The 26,023-nt window shown below is 46.2% G+C and overlaps 1 protein-coding gene across 1 annotated transcript in view; it reads left to right on the forward strand.

The window, feature by feature from the left end:
- Positions 1-484: 484 nt before the first annotated feature.
- The window catches only part of LOC119389420 (sodium-dependent dopamine transporter), a 125,067-nt gene continuing 99,528 nt past the window's right edge, over positions 485-26,023 (forward strand). The window contains exons 1-3 of the mRNA XM_037656661.2: positions 485-893; positions 16,967-17,101; positions 21,452-21,770. Of these exons, the coding sequence (XP_037512589.1) occupies positions 572-893; positions 16,967-17,101; positions 21,452-21,770 (776 nt within the window). The 5' untranslated portion in view covers positions 485-571. The remainder of the gene's footprint in view (positions 894-16,966; positions 17,102-21,451; positions 21,771-26,023) is intronic.

The raw sequence follows: 26,023 nt of genomic DNA on the forward strand, positions 1-26,023 counted from the left end.
CATCAACCGCCCGGGAGTCCTCGTCGCACCCCGCGGTTTCTGCCAGAGCGCGAACCGCGCGTACTGCACTGCTTTATTGGTCTCCGGCGCTACTTTTTCGAACCAGGCGAAGGCGCTCGAGAGTTGAGCGAAAAAGCTTCGAGGCGGCCGAACTTTCTTTCCCTCGGTTTTCTCTTCTCTTTCGGGAAATTCCCTCGCCTATTGGTCAGAGATGACGACACCCGCGCGACGCCATTGGCCGACCCGAATCACGTGCTCTGCGAGCGTCTCTTCGACGCGAAGCAGAGAGCGCACTCGCGTCGTCTGCTCAGCGGTGCGGCCGCGTCGTCTGCTGGGATCGTCGAGCAGGCGATTTGAAATTATAGCGAGTAGCACGAAAAGTAGTGGATAAAAAGGGCGGCAACTGGCAAGTCGACTCGGAAAACGCATTGAGACCTCACGCAAGCTGAGCTTTTTCTTTTTTTGCGGTGAAGGACTCGGGGCCTTGATTTAAGCAACAGGTGTGTCCACCCATCGCGAAGTATACGTGCTCTCGAGTCTTCGCTACAAGAGACACGCCGCTTCATTTTACATGGCGGAAACAGACGAAAACTCGCCTCTGGCGGGCGAGCCCAGGACTTCGTTGGTCAACGAAGGTGGCTGCAACGCCGCTTCTTCCGACCGGCACGAGCAACATTCCTCATCGGCCGTCAACTCTCAGGCCATGACGGAAGTCTGCTTGACTCCCCACTCCGACGCCCCCAAGGATGCGTCGACGGACAGTTTGGGCCGGAAGTCCGGCGACAGAGAAGTATGGGGCAAGAAGGCCGACTTCCTCCTGTCCGTGATTGGATTTGCCGTGGACCTGTCCAATGTGTGGCGCTTCCCGTACCTCTGCTACGCCTACGGTGGAGGTGAGTGGCTCTCACAGGAGAGGCATACATCGAACCTGAAAACACCGGCAGGTAGCGAGGCGTACCCGGATACGCTATTATTGAAATTGCAATCTAACTATCGCTGGTAGTTATCTCATTTGGTTTTTGAGAAAATAGAAAGCATATGATAATTTATAAGTGAAATAACAGCGCTGCTTTATGTTACTTGCAAATGTCGAAAGGTTTCCATGTTTCCTCTCTGTCTCTCTAGAAAGATGCGAAGCTAACAATAATAATAGTTGGCGTTTAACGTCCCAAAGCCACAATATGATTATGAGGGACGCCGTAGTGGAGGGCTCCGGAAATTTCGACCACCTGGGGTTCTTTAACGTGCACCTAAATCTAAGTACACGGGCCTCAAGCATTTTCGCCTCCATCGAAAATGCGAAAATTCGATCCCACGACCTTCGGGTCAGCAGTCGAGCACCGTAACCACTATAGACCACCGTGGCGGGTTCAGATGCGAAGCTAATCTGCTATTGAATAACTATAGTATAAACTACATCAAGAGCAAACAGGTCCCATGTACTTGATTTATTTGCTGCTTTGTGATGAATGGTATCAGGCAAAAAGAAAGTCAGGCCCTGCCCTAAAATAGGTGGGCGACATTGCCGTCCACGTTAAATCGAGCTGCGTTTCACTGCATTGCGCATGTTCACGTCGGCTGCCCGAACTGATATTTACTTCATGCGCGAATATCTTAATGGGGTTATAATTGCGCAGAACCTCGTTGAAGTCAGTCTGTTCTGTGACGAAACAAAAGAAGGCTGCATGTCCTGAGCATAGCGCGTTGCATGACGCGTTGCAATACCTCATCAACGCCTGCTTCAAAGAAGGCGCTGAAACGGAGGCAATACGCCGTTAACGACTCTTACTGTTCGCGTGGGACGCAACTCCCACCTTGGCATGCGTTTCTCAGCACTGCTCATGCGTGCCATTTATAAACGGTGGATGCAAACCTTGGCTTATGCAGAAAGATTAACTGACATTTTATAGACTTTTACCATTTTGCTATTTTCGCTTAGCCCTGTAAACTCATGTTGTAATCGAAATTCTGATGTGGGCTTGGATCGTTTCTATACCCTAACAAGGCCTCGTGATCGGAAATGCATAGGAACATTGCGCGATGACCTTCCTGAATCCTCTTTTAACTGAAATAGGAAAGGACGACGCCCTTAGGTGCACGGCAACTCGTCTCTGCGCACACCATAACGACGGAATGCAGTGTGTGTATATATATATATATATATATATATATATATATATATATATATATATATATATATATATATATATATATATATATATATATATATATATATATATATATATATATATATATATATGTATGTATGTATGTGTGTGTGTGTGTGTGTGTTGTCACAAATTATGGCAGATGTATAACACAGTACGGACAGTCGGTACGTGAACAGAATACTTTTACAGGAAAGATTATTTGTCCGCACTCATCTTCATCTTATATACCGATCGCTGCACAAACGCAGTTTGCACATACGGCTCTATAGGAAAAATGCACCGGCGTCCATAGAGAAATTGTGCGCTCAAAACGTGTAGAGAGGGGTAACCAAATAAAATAGTGTTGAATTTTTTTTCTGTACGCGCCTTTTAGGTGATTAAAAATAATTATGCGTAGGATTAAGCACGATGACGTACGGGGAATTATAAATATTCGCGCGTGAACCAGTATTATGGCTATAACAGTGTTTACGCTGCAATGCGTGAGTGTCTTCACGAAGCAACTGACTGACTGTTGATGTCCCAGTGCAACACTCCGAGAGACACCGTACACTGGAGGGCACTTTGATCGTTTAGTGTTCGGCTGGGTGTTTAGCAAATCCATCAACTTTGTCAAACATCATAATTGTGATCCTTTAGCTCGGTTATTTCATGAAACAGATATTGCTAGTGCAAGCAATTCATATTCATAATAGAGTAATTAACAGTGTTCACTAATTACTCTTTAGTTAATTAGCGATTGGTACATACTGAGACTAACGACTTGTGGCAGGCGAGCGCACGAGTTGTATCCTCTTTGAACGGATTTTCATATGAGCACCCATTTTGAGATATTCATTCCCAATGTGGGCGACGCAATACGGGTATTGTCCAGTAACTTTCGTTACTTTCATGTTTCAGTTCATAAAACGATGTTTTGTTAAAAAAACGAGAAGTGGCTGGAACAGCAACACGTATACGTTTACCGCAAGTATGATATGACTCGTATCTTCAAATCTGCGCAAACTCCAGATTTCAATGCTTGCAAACTCACCGACTACGATTCGTCAAAGGCAATACCTACCCTAATATAAATAAATGAAACGTTAATTAGTGAATGTTAGCTAATTAGTCGGCTATGAATTTAGATTTTTTGAACGTGCATCTAAATTCCAGTACGCGGGTGTTTTTGCATTTCGCCCCCATGGAAATGTGACCACTGTGGCCGGGAATCGAGCACGTTTTCTCAAGGAAACTGCACAGAAGCCACTATACAAAGAAACAAAGCCACAGGAACGGTTCACGGCAAACAGCTGACCTTATATCATAAATATGTCTTCCCTCAAAACCGCGAACCTTAGCATGCGTGGAAAGTTTTTTTTTTTCCTCGTTCAGGAGAACATAGGACCTGGTGAGAGTTTCACGCACGCTCGACGCAACAGTTCCTCGCGAAGAGCCGGCCGTATTGCTGCTACGGAAACGCATTCAGCCTCATGCGTTTGCGGCAAGGCTTGCACCCCGCGGTATCTGATAAAGAAAGCTGAATATTTTCGCAACCTGGGCACGAAGCCTAACATTCGGATGCGGCATTACGGTTTTGCTGGATACGTTCTCACAAAGTGTTAAGAACGCAACGTTTGGTCGTGTCCCGCGGTCCGCGAATTTCTTACGGCGGAATGTGAGTTAACCGAAACTATACACTCGAAAGAAGCTGGCGCAGCTTTCCACGATATTTGGTCTCTCGCGGTTCGCGCGCTACTGCACTTTAATCGTATATTTATGCGACTTTCTTCGCTACGCTAGGCAGAGACAATCACTCGCAATCGCTCTAGCTCGCCTTGACCACAGACCGACGTCGACAGCAACCATCCTGGAATGTCATCCTGAAGAGTAATCGAGGATGCAGGCAATAAAGGTGTTGCTCAAATGTTTAAGTTCAACAGACTTTCACGCGCTGCTGTAGACTGATAGTGATGCCGCACAAGACTGACGGGCCCTGACGTTGTGTGTGTGTGCTGTCTCTCTCGCTTTACTAACTTTCAAGTTCCCCCATCCCTTTATGCGGTATGCAGGCTAGCATACCGGTTATTCTAAACTGGTTGACCTCCCTCCTCGCTCTCCTGTTTCATTCCTTTTGTGCACGAGCGTGCTAAGATAACGGGAGCTTTGGGAGCGACAGTGTTTTAACGAGACAGGGGACGGCCAAGCGTATTTCATGGGGTATACCGGGAAGATCCTGTGTGGTGGGAGAGGAAAATTTCGCGCAATTCGGGACGGCGCGACCGTCCACATACCAACACATTGGAGCCTGAGGCCGACAAGCAATTCAACGGAATATATATGCGTGTAATTGCGTTGGTTATGTTACTAAAACGCACGAACACGAAAGAATAATTATGAACGAGACGCGTGCAAAATGATGCTTGCTATGTGTATACGTGGTCTTTGTACATGGTTGCTTTTTGTGCGTGAACAGATAACGTTAGCCGAGCACATGGTGGAGGATCATCACTCGGGACTCTTTGTAAGCCGTATCCGGCCTGCGTGTATTACGCTATTTTGCTTTTGCGATTCGTCAGTGGCGTGTGCCATGGCAAAAAAGATTTCGGGGGGGGGGGCACGGGCACGGTGTGCCCCCCCCCCCCCGAAATTTTTTTTGCCATGGCACACAGAGCACAAAATGACACTCGACCATATCTGCCTGCCCGGCCCCCACTTCAGATCAAGGTGGTGCCCCCCCCCCCCCCTCGCGAAAAAAATTTCTAGCTACGTCCCTGCGATTCGTCACTGAGCACTGTTCACGATTGCTTGAGCCCACATCACCGCCACCTATATCCTTCTAGATGCGAGAGAGATATCGTTATGATGATTTGGTGCTATGCGTTGGTGGACATTTGGCATTTGGCTGATCACTGCCGCAGGTGTTTCTGCATACCTGACTTTATGAGCACCCGAATCTTGCGCAGTTTTGCTGCTCAGCTAGCTCGCGAATTCTATTAGGCATGCTGCATCAGTATAGAAGCATGTCTGAGTACACCTTCACTGGCTTTCAATGCGAAAGAAACAGCTTATCTGAAGCACGATTGCAGGTGTTTGCGTTAGCAGCGCCGTCTGCACCTCTTTGTGGGTTCTGCGCATGTTTGTACATTTCCATCGTTTCACGTCCAGTTGATGTCTAGCGCCCGTCCTCTGTACGTGTCTCTTCTGTGTTTGTTCCGTTGCGCTTGCTGAGATGCGCAAGTCCTACACCCACCAACTAGCCCAAATTTCTGCGTTGAATATTTTAACGCGATAGCGTTAAAGAGCCCGCGTCGCAGAAATTCTGGTGTCGCCGTCGGCGCCGTTGGTTTTGAGCGAAAGATAGCAATGGATGCAAAGAATGAAAATTATGGGTACGAGCCGGAATCGAACCCGTGATTATCATATCTGGGGTTTTACGTGCCAAAACCAAGATATGATTATGAGGCACGCCGTAGTGGAGGGCTCCGGAAATTTTGACCATCTGGTGTTCTTTAACGTGCACTGACATCGCACAGTACAAGGGCAATTTAGCATTTCACCTTCATGAAATCGAACCCAGGCATTCTGCGTGGCTGTGATCAGGTGTTCTACAACAGAGCCACGCCAGCGTTTGCAACTCCTTCGAAAGAAAATCTTTTTCATGCGGTGCGAGGAGTCGCATTAAACACGTGATATTGCGCGGCAGAAGCGTCGCACCAGGCGTTACACTACACGTGAATTGTGCAACGTGTGGATGTGGCCCATCCATTACAAAACGTTCAGGCATAATTGATCATCGTCAGCCACAGCATCAACAAAGTGTGCAGCTGCGTGAGGGTATTGCCTTGCGGACGGGTATAGGGGGTATTAGCTAATTCGCAAGAGGAAGAACTGTGGCGAAGAGGGCACTTGGAAACTTCATTTGCAGTAGGCATTCTGGAAGAGTTTAAAACGGCCGATGTTGCACGCGCATATTTACCTTAGCTCGCGGCACGATTGAGCCGTCCAACGAGGAACGAATCGTGGCAAGCGAAATAGAAGGCGATGCGAACGGGGCTCTTGAAGGCGAAGCTTAAGCGTCGTCCAAGTCTTTGTGCCAGCGTGATGCGCTTTATGTGCGCGTGTTGTTTCGTGAGTCCCCACTTACATGTCGAGAAGCATGCCAGGCTCTTATCCCTTTCGGTTAAGCATGCGAATAAATAATAAAAAAAGCTATTCAGCAATTCATCATCTGCTGTCGTGAGTGCTGATGGAAATATAGATGGCAGAAAATGTCACCTCAAGCGATAGCGCGATGTCGAAAGCTTCGTGGCTCACAAGTGTTGCTCGTGACAGGGCAGCGAAGTTCATTGGATGTTTTCGACGAAGGCGCAGCTTTGGTGCTGCCGGAAAATAAGCGTTCTTCTCTCGCAGCTGCGTCCGTTTTCGGCTGTCAACTTGGTGACAGCCGTGCGAGCTCGACGGCTACACAACATAGGGACGAGACGAGTGACGAACTATACCCGACACGAGCTCCCGCACTCACGCTACAAATTGTGGATCATCTCCCGATGCGGCTGACGAGCCACAGTTTGGAATTGTTGCTGAGCCAAACTTCTTTTGCTAGTCAGCTTGAGCAGTCTTCACGCAGGACTCCTCCCCGATTAGCGTTTGCTAAATGGCATAAATCAAGTTAAAAAATACGAAAGAGATCGCTGACAGGAGGCTCACCGTCTAATCTATCTTTACATTGTCGAGAGGGTAAATGTACGTCAAAATTCGATGAATGCGCAGTTTTGTGCAGGCACAAGAATGAAGAAACGCTTCTAATGGCTGAGACCTGGCATATCGATGCGGCCGCGGCGGCTGCATTTTCGATGGAGGCGAAAATGTTTTGAGGCCCGTGTACTTAGATTTAGGTGCACGTTAAAGAACCTCAGGTGGACGAAATTCCCGGAGCCCTCCACTACGGCGTCCCTCATAATCACATCGTGGTTTTGGGAGGTTAAATCCCAGGTTTTATATTTATTTATTTATTATTTGCATATCAATAGTAGTGGTAGCGCATGCATAACCGTCGATTTACTTGCATAAAGAAGAAATCAAATGCCTGAACAGTTTTTTCACGTATACCCCCACGCGTGCCGGATTGACAGACATCGACTCTTGCCATGCGCGGGTAAATTTTTGTGCCTACCGTCGTTTCCGCTGCTGTGCGTGTTTTCAGTTGTTGGTCGCGTTTGTGGTGTCTTCTCTCTTGTGTCCGTGTTTGCACGCCCAGTCTTTTAGCATGAATACGTGCCAACTAGCTCAGCTCTCTGTTATTCTAGGCACAACTCACGCTCCCATCAACTGCTGCACGGAATTACGGCTAGCCTCGTGTGTCGGTTTGAGGTTTTTGACTGTATACGCGTCTTTGGCTATTCTGTTCAAGTGGCCCATGTCCGTAGCGCAAACGCTATTTTTTTAAACTGTTCTGGTCTTCTCTTTATTGGTCATCAGAATTCTCACGATTGACGTCACGCTTACAGCCGAAGCTGTTACTCCATTCTCTGCCTAGTAAGACATTTGCGTCGGTCTTTGCAAGTGCGCATGTGCGACTGCATAATGTGACATCGCAATTTCGATCCTGCGAAGAATGATTGCGTCACTGAATAGGAAAAGTGGGTATGTGGTACTTCAGCACCCCTCTCGAATATGCCTGCCTCATGTGGAACCCTTATAAGGTATCGAACATTAACGCAATAAAATCTGTTTAAAAAAAAGAACATCTGTCTCATTTTCCGCCGTCTCGACTGAACTTGCTCACCCTCCTTTCACGTTGATACCCCTGTAGGAGCGGCGCAATCTCGAATGGGCCTGAAATGGTTGCATATTCTCGTTAACGCTCCACGCTACCCATCGACTAACGAATATCTGTCCCCCGCTAAGCTGAAACCCACTAGGAGTAGCCACAAACTTAACCTCACACCGTTTCAACCACGCGCTATCCTATTTAAGTTCAGCTTCTTTTCCTCGCCCTGTTGAAAAATGGAATTTATTGCCCGGTACAACTAAATGCTTGCCTTTAGAAGGTTTCTTGCATGAATGTATAGATTCACTCTGTTTCTTAAGAATTGTTGTATGCTTGTTTTTTTTTTCTTTGTCTTTTCCCTTGCAGTGTTGAGTGGCTTATGCTCTGTTGTATACAAAATGTATAAAACATATTCCTGTGATAATAGCCCAATTGGGCTGCAGTATGTCAAAGCAAATAAATAAATAAATAAATAAATAAATAAATAAATAAATAAATAAATAAATAAATATGACATAAATAAGGCAAATGAGGATACTAAATTATGAACGTTTGTAATACCTCGTATTTTCTGGCATGGTTCGAAAGCCGCAAAGAACGTGACGACGAACGGGCCATGCAAATGAGGTAACCGAGTATTTAGTGCACGAAAAGCGGAAGCTTTTGTCCCGATACAAGCACGTGCCATCAGAAGGCGAGGAATTAGATTACACGGGGATGCAGGAGTTGCTAACATACGCGGGCGAAAGGGCGCAGTGGATGGGAGCCGGCGACGTCGATTCGCTGCATGGTACAACCAGAAAGGTGTATGTAGGCACCCTGTCGCGTAACCGTTGGTTCATTCAGCTGGTAACGCGAATTCGAGGGGGTTCACTGAAGTGTTTGATTGCGGACGTTGCGTTGTTCGCGTCGTGCGCCGAAGTTGCGCTCTCCTGTTTCCATCACACGCACTGCAATCGTGCACGCTCAATTACATCGTTTCGCTATAACTTCGTTCTGCGGAGCAGCTGTGAAGCCGGTAAAGTGGCGAATGTAAAAACTTAAAGAAAAATAACTCTAAAACAATTACCTCTCCAAAATTGTCTTAGTCGGAGAGCTTTAAATATTTTCACTATTTCATATAGAAAACCCTAAACTTACCTGACATCCCAGTTGTAAATATTAGCATCAGGTTCGCTTGCGCCTTACATATTCGTAATATTCTTTCTTTTTTGTTTTTACAATTTCCCCCCTCCTTTTGAATCTGTTAATTCCATTCACCATCCCTATACAGAGTAGCATGCCAGTGGTTATATACGCGCCCGCAAAAATTTCTGTTTTCCCAATAAAGTCTTTCTCCCGCTCTTTTATGGAAAAAGAAAAGAAGCAAGAGCTCTCTTTTCCTTTTTTTTGTTTTGCGTTGTGCCTCTTTAACTTGTTAAGTTACGCACCGATTTGCCCAACACAGTGTCCTGCCAAAGGCAATTTCCTCTCCTCATGCTGGATTTTTTTTTTTTTTTTTTTTTAAGTAAAGTAAGTAAACTTTATTTGGGCATAACACATACAGCGTTTGCCCGCGAGGCAAGGCAAAAGGAGGACTTAAACCCCCTGACTAGGCCTTACCTCGCTGGGGCAGCAGAGACAGCGGAGTCGAAAGTTCCAATTTCTCTAGAACGTGATCAATGAACAAGAACATAATCACTAATACAATAAGAACACGATCACTATTTACAGTAATAACATAATGACAGTAATGACATAGTAGCAGAACATAATCACTAATGCAGTAATAACAACAAGAACATAATGAATAATGCAGTGACCAGTAATGCTCGCTAACAGTAGCGCTTAGTACCATTACTAATGCAGTAACCAAACATATTAACATTTATACAACACATCCAGTTCCGAAGCAAGAAACATGTTCATTATTAGATGTTTAAATTCATGAATTGTTTTACAATTTCTGGCTATTTCAACAACATTAGGATACATATTACATAAACACATAGTTTCATACTCAATGGTTTGCATACCATAGTTTGTCCTGGCCTTCTTTATTACTACTGATGTGTGGCGTAAACTGTATCCTGTGTCTCGACTGAGGTACCGATTTGAAAATGTCTCAAAGTTGCTGGAAACTTCTTTAAATAGCCGAATGCAAATCTTTGCTCTGTAAGAGTTTCTAATGTTAAGGATATTGTAGCGCATCATTAATTCAGAAGACCCTATGTATTCATTTGAAGAGTTAAGCAAACGAACAGCTCGACGTTGTAATACTGCCAGTTTTTCTATGTCGGTTTTGTTTCCGTTCCCCCATACTAATAAGCCGTAGCTAAGGTGCGAATGTACAAGTGAAAAGTACAATTGTCTGACGAGCTTGACAGGCACATAGCATCGGATTCGTCGTAGTAAACCTACAGAGCGTGCAACCTTGGTGCGGACCTTATTTATGTGCTCTGACCAGCTTAAATGTTTATGAAATATAACACCTAGAAAAGAATGGCTTGTCACATGCTCTAGTTGCGATCCACAATAAAAAAGTTTTACATCGTACCTTATTTCTTTATTCTTGGAACAAAAAACCGTAAACTTTGTTTTCTTCGCGTTTAGGTTAAGCTGATTTACATATAGCCATTGGTGAAGTTCTTTTAACCAAGAATTTGCAGTAACTTCTAGTTCGTGAAGGTCAATACCGGAAAAAAACACATTAGTGTCATCCGCGTACATGATCATTTCATCTGTGAGTGGAATGTGTACTATATCATTTATATACACGATAAACAATAGTGGCCCTAAAATTGAACCCTGTGGTACCCCATATTTAATCGAGCTTTTCTGTGAACTGTAATCCTGCAGGGAAGTATACTGCAATCGAGAATTAAGGTAACTATTCATAAGTTCTAAGGCTGTGCCGCGAAGGCCATACACGTGGAGCTTGTTAAGCAATATTTCATGCTTTATAGAGTCGAAGGCTTTTCGAAAGTCTAAAAATATACCAATGGTCAGTTTTTTTTCTTCAATATTATTTATAATTGTATCTCTGATTGTTAATAATGCCATTTCGGCTGACTTGTTCTTTTGAAAGCCATATTGTTTATCCGAAATAATACGCTTATCCAGTAGAAAGCTATTAAGGCGCTTATATATAATACGCTCAGCTACTTTTGAAAATAATGGCAGTACCGAAATCGGTCTGTAGTTGTTTAAGTCGTTGTGATTCCCACCCTTAAAGATTACTGCAACACGAGCTACCTTCATTTTTTCAGGAAAAATTCCAGTGGAAAGTATACTGTTGCAAATATGTTCCAATGGACCGCATATTATGTGAGCAACTGCTTTAATAGGTTGAGCTTTGATGCCATCCTCTCCAGCGGCTGACTTGTTACTCAAGGAGTTAATAACGGAAGAAATCTCACTTTCAGATGTAGGCGTAAGAAATATTGTCTCGCTGACATGATTACCGATGTAGCTTTCATAATTTCGATTATGGGAAATACCCGATATAGAGGTTGGAGCACCAGCATTAATAAAATGATTATTGAAGAGATCAGCTGCATCATTACCACAAAACTTAACATCATTTACAACAATCTCTGACGGAACATTTTGTGAAGAGGAACCTATTAGCTCGCGGTATATGTTCCACATTTACGACCATCATTCATGGAAGTTTCAAATTTACGCGTGTAGTATTCAGATTTTGCTTTCTTCAGATCACTGTTGAGTTTGTTCCGGACTTGTTTGAATTCTTGAAATATTTGGGGGTCTCTGGTCTTTAAGAAGTAACTGAATAATTTGTCTCTGTGCTGAATGCGTTTATATAGTTCATGATTTACCCATTCCTTTCTAGCTCTTTTATGCCGGACCACAGGGGAGAAAGGAAATGCTACATTGTATATTTCTTTCACTTTGGACACAAACAGATCATACGATGCTGAGGGATTTCCTTCAGCATAAACATCAGACCAATTTGCATTGGAAAGTAACGTTTGAAATAGCTGTATATTTCGACTATTTATGACGCGCTTGAAGTTGTGATTTCTATCAATGCGCATACAGAATGGTAACGCAGCAAATATCGGCAAATGATCACTTATGCCAGAGCTTAGCACACCAGAACATGTTTCGTTTTTGGGGAAAGAAGTAAAACATAAATCAATCAATGTTCTTGAATTCGGAGTTATCCGCGTAGGAAGTTCTATAAGGCTTTCACAACTATTTGCTAACATAGTTTCAATAAGTTGGATACTTTCATTATTTTTTGAAAGTAAGTCAACATTGAAGTCACCAACAATAATCGAATGGAATTTCTTCATGTTAGCAAGTTCAAGCACTGAATCCATATAATGAAGTAGTCCTGTTAGGGCACCTTGCGGTGGGCGGTAGACAGCAACAATCAGAATGTTTCGAGAAACTACAGCAACACATTCAAAATCATCGGTCACACAAGTAAATTCAGGCAAGATTTCGCAACCATGGCATTCGCGAGCATACAGGGAGACGCCACCGCCTCGCTTTCTAGAACGATAAACTGAAATGTGTTTGTAACCCGTGAAATGTATGACGTCATGCTCAGCCGCGTACCATGTCTCTGAAAAAGCTAGGAAATCAAAGTAACAATTTAGTTGCGATAGGTATGTCTCCATGTCAACTTGCTTATTTCTTAAACTTTGCGCATTCACATGGAACAGTTTAAGCCCTTTTTCACGAAAACAGCTATTCTTCGCTACCAAGTCGTTAAAAGATGCAACACTCTGATAGGATTCCATATTTGTGGAAGTTGGCGGTGTGTTTTAATCTTAGACGATTTTTTCTAAGTCACTTTCCGTGGCCAGCCTTATTGCGCGAGCATTCGGCTGCTTGCGCACAAAGATACTTCCCTGTGAACTCCAAACGAATTGATAGTTCAATTCCCGTGCCCTGTTCTTTGCAAGCCATAGTAACCGCTTGTTCGTAGGAGTCAGGTTATCAAAGAATTTAATACCCTGTGTTTTGCTCCTGAGATTTTTCTTCTTTTCGAACCACGCAGTTTTAATGTTCTTGTGGCAAAACGGACAAGAACGACAGGATCCCTACCCTCTTTTGCACGCAGACGGTGCATTCCGTCAATATCTTTTTCAGATAGTGACGGCAAGTCAAGCTGCGCGGCAATCTTATTTATTTCTGTTAACAGGTTCTCTCCTTCTCGTTGAGACAAACCATGAATTTCCATGTTCTGTCTGCGGCTGTACTGTTCTAGAGCGTCCACTTGTTCTTTTAACTTTGAAAGCACTGTCACGTCTCGTGACTGTTCAACAGCCTCCATTCGACGGCGTAATTCATCGATACCTTGTTCCTGCTTATTTACAGCGTCATTTAGGTGATCGTAAGTATCAGACAAATGCTGCACTGACCTTTCAATGTTCTGCACAGTTTCTTGCAAGCACATCAGTTTATCTAACTTTGCTTCTAGCGCTTGCATTTGCGACAGCTTTTTGTTTATTTCAGCAAGCTCAGTTTGAAGGTTCACAGATTGGCCTGCTGTGTCAGTGTTCCCTAGAGCAATCTTACATGTAGGACATCTAAGTGACTTCTTAGTCGCATCTTTCATCATCTTAAACGACCTAGCTGTGATGCCGCTACATTTTCCGATGTGAAAGTCACCGCTGCAGTCAACACATCGCATGACCACATCATCATCACTAAACGCTGTTTTACAAAAGGAACAAGCCTTTGCAGACATTTTTGCTCGAAGGAAATGATACACATGTGAAGACAATTTAAACAGTGTTCAGGGCAGCAGCAGCAGCAGCGGAAGTGGTGAGTGATAAATAAGAGTCCAATACAATATTGCAGACAATTTGCACTAACCTGTAAGAATATCAGGCTTGCATTTAGACGGGATCCACCCACGCCAACCGCTACCGCTGCTGCCCGAGTGAGTCCGTTGGCCGAATGCCGATCCTTTTGTAGGCTCCGTCAGTCGTAATGTCACGTGTCTCGGTAAGGGTCACGTGTCTCGACAATCCGTGGTGGCAGCGGTTTGTTGCGATGCAATTTGATCCGGCAGCGCGAAAACGTCAAGCGATGATCATCTGTAAGAATATCAGGCTTGCATTAGACGGGATCCACCCACGCCAACCGCTACCGCTGCTGCCCGAGTGAGTCCGTTGGCCGAATGCCGATCCTTTTGTAGGCTCCGTCAGTCGTAATGTCACGTGTCTCGGTAAGGGTCACGTGTCTCGACAATCCGTGGTGGCAGCGGTTTGTTGCGATGCAATTTGATCCGGCAGCGCGAAAACGTCAAGCGATGATCATCTGTAAGAATATCAGGCTTGCATTTAGACGGGATCCACCCACGCCAACCGCTACCGCTGCTGCCCGAGTGAGTCCGTTGGCCGAATGCCGATCCTTTTGTAGGCTCCGTCAGTCGTAATGTCACGTGTCTCGGTAAGGGTCACGTGTCTCGACAATCCGTGGTGGCAGCGGTTTGTTGCGATGCAATTTGATCCGGCAGCGCGAAAACGTCAAGCGATGATCATCTGTAAGAATATCAGGCTTGCATTTAGACGGGATCCACCCACGCCAACCGCTACCGCTGCTGCCCGAGTTTTCCTAAATGTTTTCCTTGTCATGCCGAAGCATGCATCGGCCACCAATGATGCATGCTTTTACTGCGCGCACTGTTCAATTCGTCATGCTTTGCACTGCCGCAAGTGTTCTGCGTGCGTTTAATGTTCCTCCTCGATTATATTGTTTTACATATCAGCTTGACGCCCTGCAGGTTATTCTGAATGAACCTTTAACGGGCGTATAATTAGCCGTCCTTCGTAAACCATGCTCGTTAGAGATGGAACCGCGATTTCAGGTCACGACAGGCGACCCATTGACTAGCGTCTTCATCGTCATTGGATAGTAAACAAACTGCATCAAGCGTAAAACAGGCGGATAAATGGAACTTGGTGGCCAGCTACATTTCTGAGACTTAGTATAGTATAATTCTTTTTTTTTTATTTCGAAAACCTGCCCTTAGGCATAGTAATTGATGGTATCAAAAATACACATGCAAATTTGCTTCGTCTATAAAGTCTAATAGGGAACGACGTTAAGGCCCACGGATCCAGCGGTCGAGGCCAGGCCTGAGGCCCGTTGCACGGAGGTGGCGAAGACGGCTCAGTTGTCGGCCTGTGCAAGCCGCCAACAAGTGTGTGGCAGTCACATTGTGTATTGGGGTGTCACAAAATGGGCGCGATTGGTTGCGGTAATGTTGCGCCCAAAGGGTGGTCACAGATCGGGTAAGCGCAACCCCGACACGAAGTCTCCGCAACGTAACCCCCTCTCGGCGGGTTAAACCACCAGGGAGGCCTTCAATCTATTAATTCCACAAGCATAGCCGAGCAGTGATTTGGATAACTAGTGATGTGCTTTGCGAATGCACCGTGGTTGCCAATGGGCCACCGGATGACACGCTACGCGAGACGTCTCGCAGATCGTTAGGGCTTTCACGGACACGCATCTGTTCAAATATAGGCGCGCATGAGAGTAGCACGAGTGCTTGGCGCAAATGTTGGAAGCAGCACACGAGGCAGGAAACAAATAACGAGAGGGAAGGCACTGTAGTCTACCGCGCCACCCGGGAGCGTATTGGTCTCACCATAAACGATACATTGGAGAAAGTGTAACAAACACATCGCACGATGTATTCATGTCTGACAAATCTAGGATGGCCACCTTGGCTAGTTTAATTATGACTAATATTGGCAATGGGCCCTACGAAGTTTCAGACCTAGCAACCACTGGCGGCGTAGCCATGGGGGGGGGGGGGATGAGGGAGGGGCTGGAGATGTTCACCCCCCCCCCCCACCGGAAAATTTTCAATTTGCATGTGTGTATATACACACGTACACATACAAACGCACGCCCGAGCATACATAAAGTATGGTTGAACCCCTCTCCCTCCCCCTCCCCCCTCGAAAAAAATTTCTGGCTACGCTTCTGCTCGCTATATAATTTTAGGAGAGCAACCACGAATCGTGATTTGATTTTCACTCATTTGCGGTCGTTGTTTGTTATTTAATTTATTTTCGTACTCTTTTTTGCCCGAATACAGAAAGGAGGGGCCATAACCGATAAACCTGTTAGTGGCTGTCTTGAAGTTCTTGGGGTTAGTTCATTAAGAACTACGGAAAAACCAAATCTTCTATAAGCGGCAGCTATTCTAACACTTATGTATATTGCGATAATATATACATGTGCCACAGTGAAAGCAGCTGCGGCAGCATCTTCTAAGTTATTATTATAATTTTTTGTCAGGATCTGAGGCGCAGCAGTGCGACAAGCACAACCCACGGCATGCAAGGCAGCGCCGGTCACCGCTGATTAGATGATGGACGCGGCTGTCGGGACGCGCCTTTATGCTGGGTCATCCACGGAATCTCGTGCAGCAGTCGAGCAAGTTCGCAAGAATGGCGTAGACGTGCTTCCGGGTGTTTCAAATAATAATTGTTGGGGCTGTACGTCTCAAAACCACGATATGATTATGAGGGACGCCGTGGGCTCCGGGAATTTCGACCATCTGGTGTTCTATAACCTGCGCCTAAATCTATAGGTACATGACTTTCAAGCATTTCCACTCGCATTATTCAGTTCGCGCGTATATTTATAACCTAGTCCTGAGAAAGGGTAATCTGCGCCTCCCATGACCAAGGAGGCGGATTCAGAACGACCTCTAAACGGCAGACGCCTTAGTACGGGGTCTTACAGGCAGGCAACTGCCAATAATCATACTTTTGCGTCCTACGCAAAGACGCTGAAGGTTATACAAAATGTGCGCTGAAGAATATGCGGAAATATCACTAGTTTAGGGTGTAACAACAATATTGTTTTCTTAGTTTTATTGCTGTAAATCGCCGTCCGTGCTAACTACTATTTGGCTGATTGTGTCAAGCGAACTATGTCAGCGATTAATGAGCCCGGCCAATACATTGAAAGTCAGGTGTACATACGTACGAACATAACCAAAGCTATTAAACGACTTTCATATTCGGACAAACAGCTGAATGACTCCTCTTCCTCCTCGCAGGCGCGTTCTTGGTGCCGTACCTGATCATGCTGGCGGTGGGCGGCATTCCGCTCTTCTTCATGGAGCTTGCCCTCGGCCAGTACCACCGCAAGGGCGCCATCACCTGCTGGGGAAGGCTGGTGCCCCTCTTCAAAGGTGCACGTCTCGGTCGTCTATTTAAATCACCGAGGGTTCTTAGGTGGGCTAGTTCCTTCACGAACATTACGGCAGAACTGCGCGAAATACGGGACAGTGAAACGCACAAAATACAGCGCTATCAACTGTTTCTTTCTTTCTTTCGTTTTTTTAATTGAAAAGGCAGAGCTATAGATATAGGCAGATTTTTTGCCTTTGACTACCGTTTCATGAAATCTGCTTTTCACTGCATCCTTTCAACCGTTAATCTTCATCGCAATTTATAGTAATGCCGGCCAGCCAAGTCACTTGATAGCGTTCGTGCCCTTTTTTTCTCTTTTTTTTTTTATTGCTCACCTGCCTCTACATGCTCTGCCTTTTCAATAATAATAATAACAACAAAATAGTTGATACTCAGCGCTGTGTTCTGTGTGTCCACTAGCAGTCCCGTATTTTGCACTATTCTGCCATAATATTTAAATAAATTTGCTTACATTAACAATAGGGCAGTATAGATGGACGGAAAGCCTATTATGCTCTTTGACATGGGGGTGCTGGTCACTGGCGTAGCCGGGCGCGGGGGGCAGCGGCTGGGGGGAGGGGGGGTTCAATGCCCCCGCCCCCCGCCGGAAATTTTCAATTTTGCATGTGTAAATATACAGGTGCATGCACATACAAACGCACGCATGAACATAGATAATAATAGTAGAGGTTTAACGTCCCGATACCACGATATGATTATGAGGGACGCCGTAGTGGAGGGCTCCGGAATATTTGGCCACCTGGGGTTCTTTGACGTGAACCTAAATCAAGTACACGGGCCTCAAACATTTTCGCCTCCATCGAAAATGCAGCCGCCGCGGCCACGAACATACATAAAGTAGGTATGGTTGATCTCCCCCGAAAAAAATTTCTGGCTACGCTACTGGTGCTGATATATAGCGGCCAACGAAGTCATTTTTTGCTATTCTCTCGTTCCTGACGTTTATGACTTAGAGCTGCAAAGTGCGGTACTTCTTACTTTCTGTCGAATGACATTTGTCAAATGATTCATTCAGGAAGGCTGTAACTCAGCTTATCCCTCCAGGTGGAGGAATAAACCTTATTGAGAACCAGCAATTTGAGAGAAAAAAAAAATTGTATGGATGAAGTGCACTTACGCATAAAGAAACGCAACAGTTTCGATTGATGGTGAAGTAGACGCTTTTTTGTGAGGACTTACCTGAATGTTCGCGTCAGGAAGCAGTTTACCACGCACGCGATGTCTGCTCAGTTCTTGCACGTCTTCAATGGATCCCTGAACAACTGCTTTACATTTTCTGCACGTATTTCGTTTCCCTCTCTTATATCCGAGTGTGGCGCCAACTATCTTTAGAACAACACCAGGGCCTCGACACTTCGTCAGGCATTCACATGCATTTATGTCAGCATCTTTGGCCAGTGTACTTTTCTGTGTATTCTTTAAATGAGGTCTATTTGCCGATCATGCTCAGACACGCGCTTTTTGCGGACAGAAAGAAGCCGTTATTCATCGCGCGATGCGGGGAGGAGGGGGCGCTTCTTCACCACTGCAGTCCTACATACATTGATGAACTGCCAATTCAAAGGAACCAAGATGGGACCCGAGCGAAGCTACACAGGGCTACTCTCGCCTCCCGCGACGGGAGCGCCCCGCGGAGGGGAAACATAGGAGTCCTCGGCGCGTCACTAATGCGGGCTCCAGGGCGGCGCAGAAAATGAATTTCCGGCGATCCTCTACCCCCTATAATCCGTCGGCTGACGTTAGGTCGGAAGATCATCGCCCTTAGAGGCACCTTTGAGTAGAACCTTCTTGTTGGCACTGCAGGTTTATAATTATTTTGCCTCCCAAGAGGACTCTTTCTTCTCGCCGATCGAGCGAACAATGGCGAGAGTGACCGGCGTCATTATTGGCGCTTCTTCGTCTCTTCCTCGCTGAGTCCACTTTTTCATCGATAACTCGGTTTCACAATGGAGGCGTAATCCTTATGACGGGCTTCTCAAGGAGCGCTGTTACGCAACCGCTCACTGGTTCCAGGTTGAAATTTTTCCATTCCTTCTTTTTTTTCCCCGCGTTAACCTTACACGAGTTGAACTGAAGCTTCCTGCAACTCGGTGGTGGCGACCTGCTATCGGGTCAGGGCGTAGCCAGAAATTTTTTCGGGGGGGGGGGGGGGTTCAACCATACTTTATGTATGTTCGTGCGTGCGTTTGTATGTGTGCGTGTATATATACGCAAGCAAAAGTGAGAAATTTCGGGGGGGGCGATCCCCCCCCCCCACCCCCCCACCCCCCACCCCTTGGCTACGCCCCTGTATCGGGTGGTGCACATCGCGGTCCGTGACTAGGGGCGACCAAACGAAGGCTTCACGAGTGTCCGATCCTGCGCAGTTTGGGTATTTTCGTTTGTATACCCACAGTTCAGGGGCGTAGCCAAGGGGGGGGGGGTGTTGGGGGGGTTCAAACCCCCCCGAAATTTTTCAGTTTTGCTTGCGTATATATACACGCACACATACAAACGCACGCACGAACATACATAAAGTATGGTTGAACCCCCCCCCCCCCCGAAAAAAATTTCTGGCTACGCCCCTGCCACAGTTGAACCGATAAGTGTTGCCGATAAAGCTTAATTTTATTATCGCCAACGGACCCCACGGCGCCTATCGACTGCAGTTGTCTATAGTTGCAAAGCCGTACCCAGGAATTTTTTTCGGGGGTGGTTGTGTGTTGAACGGCCAACTTTGGCAACTCGTGCTCGCTGCGAAGGCATGAAAATACTTGACTATCACCCGAAAAGTTAAAGAATGGAGAAATTTCGGCGGGTGTCAGAACCCCCTCAACCCCCCCTTAGTTACGGCCCTGTATTGTTGGATACAACTTGAGAAGACCGGAGAGGCTCCGCCTAGATGAACCAAGCGCGGCAGCCGATCGCCTCCGTGACTTAAGAAATAGTCCCGCTCATGTACTCGGCAGTGACGTCAGTCTGTAGTGCACGCCAATTGGTGCAGGCTTGTGTGCATCCGCCTTTGAGGAGGAAATGCCGCAGGCTTATTAAGTCGGAACATGCATAGAGCTAAAGGTAAGAACGACTGAAAATCGTTTTTTTTTTTTTTGTGCTAGAAAGCGTTAGAAACAAACGTGCCTTAGGTGTTCCTTGCATTAATTTCTTGTCTCACAGGCTAAAAAAAGTGACAAGTAGGTAATGCCAATAACGTTGCCAATAAGCTTCGCCTCCGTGCAGCGAAGGAGTGAACAAGTCAAAAAACGGACTGACATTTGTTGCGTAAACCTACTGCATCTTGCGTACGGGAGCGCAGAAGCGGTTGAGAAGGAAGTGCGCAGGACAGGAAAGACGCTCTGAACTGTTCCTACAACTCACTGTTTTGAAATTTACTGATTGCTACATAGGTGCAGTATATATACAGTGTCTTTTAGCTGCGGCCGCTTCCACATAGGGCAAACGGGCCGCTGTGTTAATCGGAGATTACTGGAGCATGGGAGGTTGTTAACCGGAGGCTCACTATCTAATCTATCTTACATTGTCGAGAGTGTAAAGGCACGTGCACCACAATCCGATGAATGTGCAGTGTTGTACAAGCACACGAATGAAGACACACGTCTGATGGTAGAGGCCTGGCATATCGATAGTAGCGGCAAAGTGCATGCGTGAGCCATCCGTGAACCAACTTGCATAAAGAAGAAATGAAATACATGAAATGACTTATTAGCGGTCTCTCGCGTAGACATACCACGCGTTCCGGATTGACAGGTAGCGCTACATGGTTGCACATGCGCAGGTAAGTTTTTTTGTTTCTGCTTTCTTTTTCACCGCAGCGCGCTCTTTCAGTTTTTAGTCGGCGTTTGTGTTGTTCTGATCTCTTGTGTCCGTGTCTGCACACCAACTTCTTTCATAATGAGCTAAAAGCGCCGTGCCAACTCCGCTACACCACGGTAACCTTTTAGTAACTAAGCACGAGCGTAACGAAAACGGCGTGTATGGCACAGCGTGCCTCCCAGGAACGTCATACTCCACGTAAATTATAGTGTAGACCTGGAGGCAAAGCTTAGAATGTACGAATGAAAGCCGCGTATACTCGGGCAGCGCACGATCGGCTCAACGTTTCAGTGACACAGAGAAAGCAATTCGGACCAGGAATGAACGCGCGGCTGTTTATCGCGCACATTAATTCCTTTCTCGTCATCAGCACATGTTCGGGCTGCCTATGTCATCGCAGTGAGAGGCATGACCGTGTGGACGTGACGTGGGACCACGCAGTGGTCCAGGGACCTGGGGGGTCCAAACACACTTGCTAATAAAATTTTTCTGTTTGTCTGTCTGTTGTCGGAGTGCAGGCGTGGGTTACACGGTGGTGATGATTGCCTTCTACGTGGACTTCTACTACAACGTGATCATCGCCTGGGCGCTATACTACCTGGTGGCGTCGTTCACCTCCGAGCTGCCGTGGACCAACTGCAACAACTCGTGGAACACGGACCACTGCCTCGAGCTGGCTTACGGACAGCGCCTTCTCCGGCTGCCGGCCAACGAGAGCTCGTCGCCCCTGGACGACGGCGTCGAGGGCCGCGACGCGAACGCCACCGACGACACGGACAGAGCACTCGCCGTCGACCTCAGGGCCAACTACACCACTCCCGCCGAGGAGTACTTCACGTAGGTGCTTACTTCTATTGCACTAGTGACCTGCGAAAAATAATAATGTCGCTACATGCGCAAACTTGTTCCGTGTCCCTGTGACTGGACTTTGCCCATTTCAGCGTTGTTACGTGACTGGCCGCTGTGTATTATCTTCAGCATACACGGTGCTCGTATGACTTCGTTTTATGGGAAAAGTGAATTGATATAACTTCGCCGCCGTTTTAAATGCAAAGCATTTCTTAGCGAACCTCAGGCACTTTGGGCGTTTCTATGTACGTATCTATCTATCTATCTATCTATCTATCTATCTATCTATCTATCTATCTATCTATCTATCTATCTATCTATCTATCTATCTCTCTATCTATCTATCTATCTACTTCTATCTATCTATCTATCTATCTATCTATCTATCTATCTATCTATCATATCTATCTATCTATCTATCTATCTATCTATCTATCTATCCGCCTACGTCTGGGCGCTCTCCTGGTCGTCTCCATAACTTGTAATATACCAAAATTGGCACAGCAGACGATCAATACATACTTAGGGCTGTGCAGCGCTCACAAAAAGGGACAACCCTAAGGGATCCTAAGGGATCCACAGCCCTAAGTATGAATCAATACCAACTCGCTCAATTTTCTCTTCTAAGACGATCAATGTATGACGAACACGATTCACTAGCGATGACCTCAATAACTCAAAATAGCTGGCGCGTACGTCAAGAAACCCTTTCTCTCAGTCACGTGTGGCACATACCAGCATACCAGAGTTTCCGGTCCCAACGTGGGCGTGGCCCGCAACTACGAGTTTGTAGTTCCTTTGGACCTTAATAAAGTTTGTTGACTGACTGACTGACTGACTGAGAGTTCATGTTACGTGGGTATGTGCCACAGGTGATAACAGTCTCATTCAACGCAGTAACCGCGAACATACACATTGACACGGAAGGAAAGTGATAATCGTAGTAATTGTTGGTGTTTTACGCCCCATAACCATGATATTATTATGAGAGACGCCATAGTGAAGGGCTCCGGAAATTTCAACCGTCTGTTATTCCTTAACCTGCACTGACATCGCACAGTACTCGAGCCTCTAGCATTTCGGCTCCATCGAAATGCGACCGCCGCGGACGGGATCGAACCCGCGACCTTCGGGTCAGCAGTCGAGCACCGTAACCACTACGCCACAGTGGACGACGCAAGAAATTTAGCAGAGCAACCCTGGAAGACGCTGGGCTACCATCCACTCGTCCACATGGTCCACAACGTCGGCCACGTGGATTATGCAAAAACCGGGGTTAATGATTCCTACATAACTCTGCCGAGAGGACCATGTCCCTCATGATTACCGGTGTCTTCACCATTGATTTATCGAAACCCAACAACGCCTGGTTCTTAGACGGCATGAAAGCCGGCTTGGATGTGGACAGGGCATCACAAGACCTCGGTGCCACGTCCAAGACAGAAGGCATCATAGATCGTTTCTTCGTAAAAGCCATCCACAGTTTCCACTAGCTCTACTATACCTAGCACTTAACTACGCTTAGACCATTCATAGCCGCGATCACGAATGGATCCGATAACAAGTCCTGTACAGCTGCTGGTGCTCACTGATCACGGTGATGATGACCTTATTCAAGAACTGCCAAGAACCCCTTCTATATATACACACGGGTTCGTGAAACGTGCGTACGTTCTCCGCCATAACTAATTAGAATAAGCATAACAGCTGCAACGCAGTTCTAACAACTGCAACTGCGACTGTAACGTACATGCAGTGCGCCTGCGCGTGCCACTCGGCTGTGTATTTATCTAGGGAAGCTTTTCTGAATAAAGCTTAGTTGCGAGTAGCGCCTGTCCTGTGATCCTTCATTGTCCTATTCGAATTCGCGCTATCCAGTATTGAAGAATATAAGCCCTACATATAGGCTTACTGCGTTTGGTGTTGGTAACAAATATGTTGCTGTTGGCGTCGTTAAGCAACTGTAAACAACTGCTTATATAATACATGTGCGACCTCTTCAAAGTATGTGCGCGCCTATGCCATTTGCACGTTTCTAGCGTCATTCCGTAACGTTTCGCTCAATGTGAAAAATTGCGACACAGTCACCTGCCTGCGCAAGATTCGCATAACATCGATTCCCACTGTACGTGGGATCTGCCGAATTTTAGATGCGAAGCATCTTATGGCGGAGTTCAATCCGGTGGTGGTGGTGGTGGTGTGCGGCGTGACCACCCTTACTGCGCATGCGCAAACCCTCTCCACACACCTCCTCGCCTCTCCACTCCCTCTCACCCCTCTCCACCCCTCCTCCCCTTTCACCCTTTCTCCTTTCCCCTCTACTCCCCCTCTCCACTCCCCCTCTGAAACGCGGGCTCGACATGCCGAAACGCTGCTTCGCATCGCCTCATGGTCCCCGTTAGCGGGAGATGGTGTGATTTTTTTGCTTCTGCGTCAACTTGCTCGTTTCCAGCTGTGCCACAGTGACTGGGAATCCATTGCAATGCAACGGTATGTCCGGATTGACACGATTATGGGATGACCCTGATAATCGCCAAGAGCGCCTTTACAGACTTGACTCTGGTCATACTTTTCGGCTTCTATTCTGGCTAAGAAGAGACTAGGAAACACTGCTACATAGATTGCGGTTGTCTGTTGCATATACACGATGGTACTTTTGCAAGGTCGGGCAGGAGCAAAACCCTAAGTGCAGTGTGTGTCACACGTCAAAGACTATTCACCACATCCTGTGCGTGTGCCCTCAATACGCGACCGAAAGACAGTGACATAAGTGCGTCGTAGATCGTCCGGACTCCCGACCCTTTTCGAAGGAGAGGCTATTGGGTTCTTGGGAACATGCAGACCACGCCCAACGGAGTTTAAAGTGCCTCCTAGGATTTCTGAGCGAGACAGGTTTAGATGCTCGTCTTTAGAGCATGTGCTACGGCATAAAGACCTCCGCGCGTGTCCTGTCCCCACGCAAAACAGAGTGACTCACCGTGCCATACCATACTCACCTATCATCATATATACCTCCCTCTTTCTTTCCCTTTTCCCCCGTGTGGAGTAGCAGGCTCCTCCTTCTTGACATTCAACAATAAATATCTTCTTTATTTTATGGGAACTATAGTGTTATGGGACTGGACCGTATTTTGTGTTGTTTTTCGTGTCGCTACATGAATGGACTTACACGATCTCTCCCAGCACTTTTATGTATTTTCTTTTCACTGCAGTAATTTTCACGAATTCTGTTACCCGTTAAAGGAGTAACCGGTGCTATCTATATAAAAGCGCTAACATCTCCTAAACAACGTATAATAATAAAAAAAACCAAATAATAGCGACACATTCACATTTTTAAGATGATTAGTGACGCTAGTGCGATTAGCAACCTTTCTTCTTAAAATGCGTGCGTATTTGGTGATGATGCGCTTACATGCGTTACGATAATGATTAAGATTATTATTTTATCCCGATGTCATCCGTGAATAATGTAATCTTATGGACACATCAGAAGGCAAACGAAGTAGCAATCACAATGCCGAATAATGCCATAGACAGTTTATCACATCCTAATCATTGCAGCCCTGGTTTAATCTCCGAATACATCTCTCGCTCTTGGGTACAACTTCGTTGGGATGGCTGCCGATCTATCAAGCGACTGCGCTAGAAGTGAAGGTGTGTGTTGGGGACGGGTTATGTATGTCTGAGCTACGTAACCCTTGCATCACCTTGGTACACCCTTTCTGGTGGATTGTAAAAACTATGGGCTCGTATAAATACCACTGTTACCACATACGCAGCGCCAAAGTTTTCTCTTCTGGCATATCAGTCGGCCGAAATTGTCCACTATAGGAAAGTAATCTTTTCGCGGCCAGTTGGTGGTACACGTTGAGTCTTAACAGCACAAACACATGCCACAGAGACGAGAAACACGACGGACGAAGATGACAGTGTGCGATGCGTCTCTGGCTTATATACACGATGACTGTAGAGGATTCATAAGCTTTTCTTTTACTTTTCCTGTAAGTGAGTGCTTTTCAAATGGTAAAAAACAAAGTTCGGCATTACTCCTAGTGTTGCCGTTATTCCAGCGGACAGCATTGAGGAGGCATGATAACACAGTGTCTTCCGAAGCTGAACTAATAGTAATTAATAAAAGTGCTATACTAGGTACGAAATGTCTGCTCTATATATACAGGCGGTTCGTCCGCTTCGGCGGGCGCAATTTTTGTGAGCAATTGTTGTCAAACGCATGAAAA

The sequence above is a fragment of the Rhipicephalus sanguineus genome, chromosome 4, assembly GCF_013339695.2.
Source record: "Rhipicephalus sanguineus isolate Rsan-2018 chromosome 4, BIME_Rsan_1.4, whole genome shotgun sequence".
NCBI classification, from domain to species: domain Eukaryota; kingdom Metazoa; phylum Arthropoda; class Arachnida; order Ixodida; family Ixodidae; genus Rhipicephalus; species Rhipicephalus sanguineus.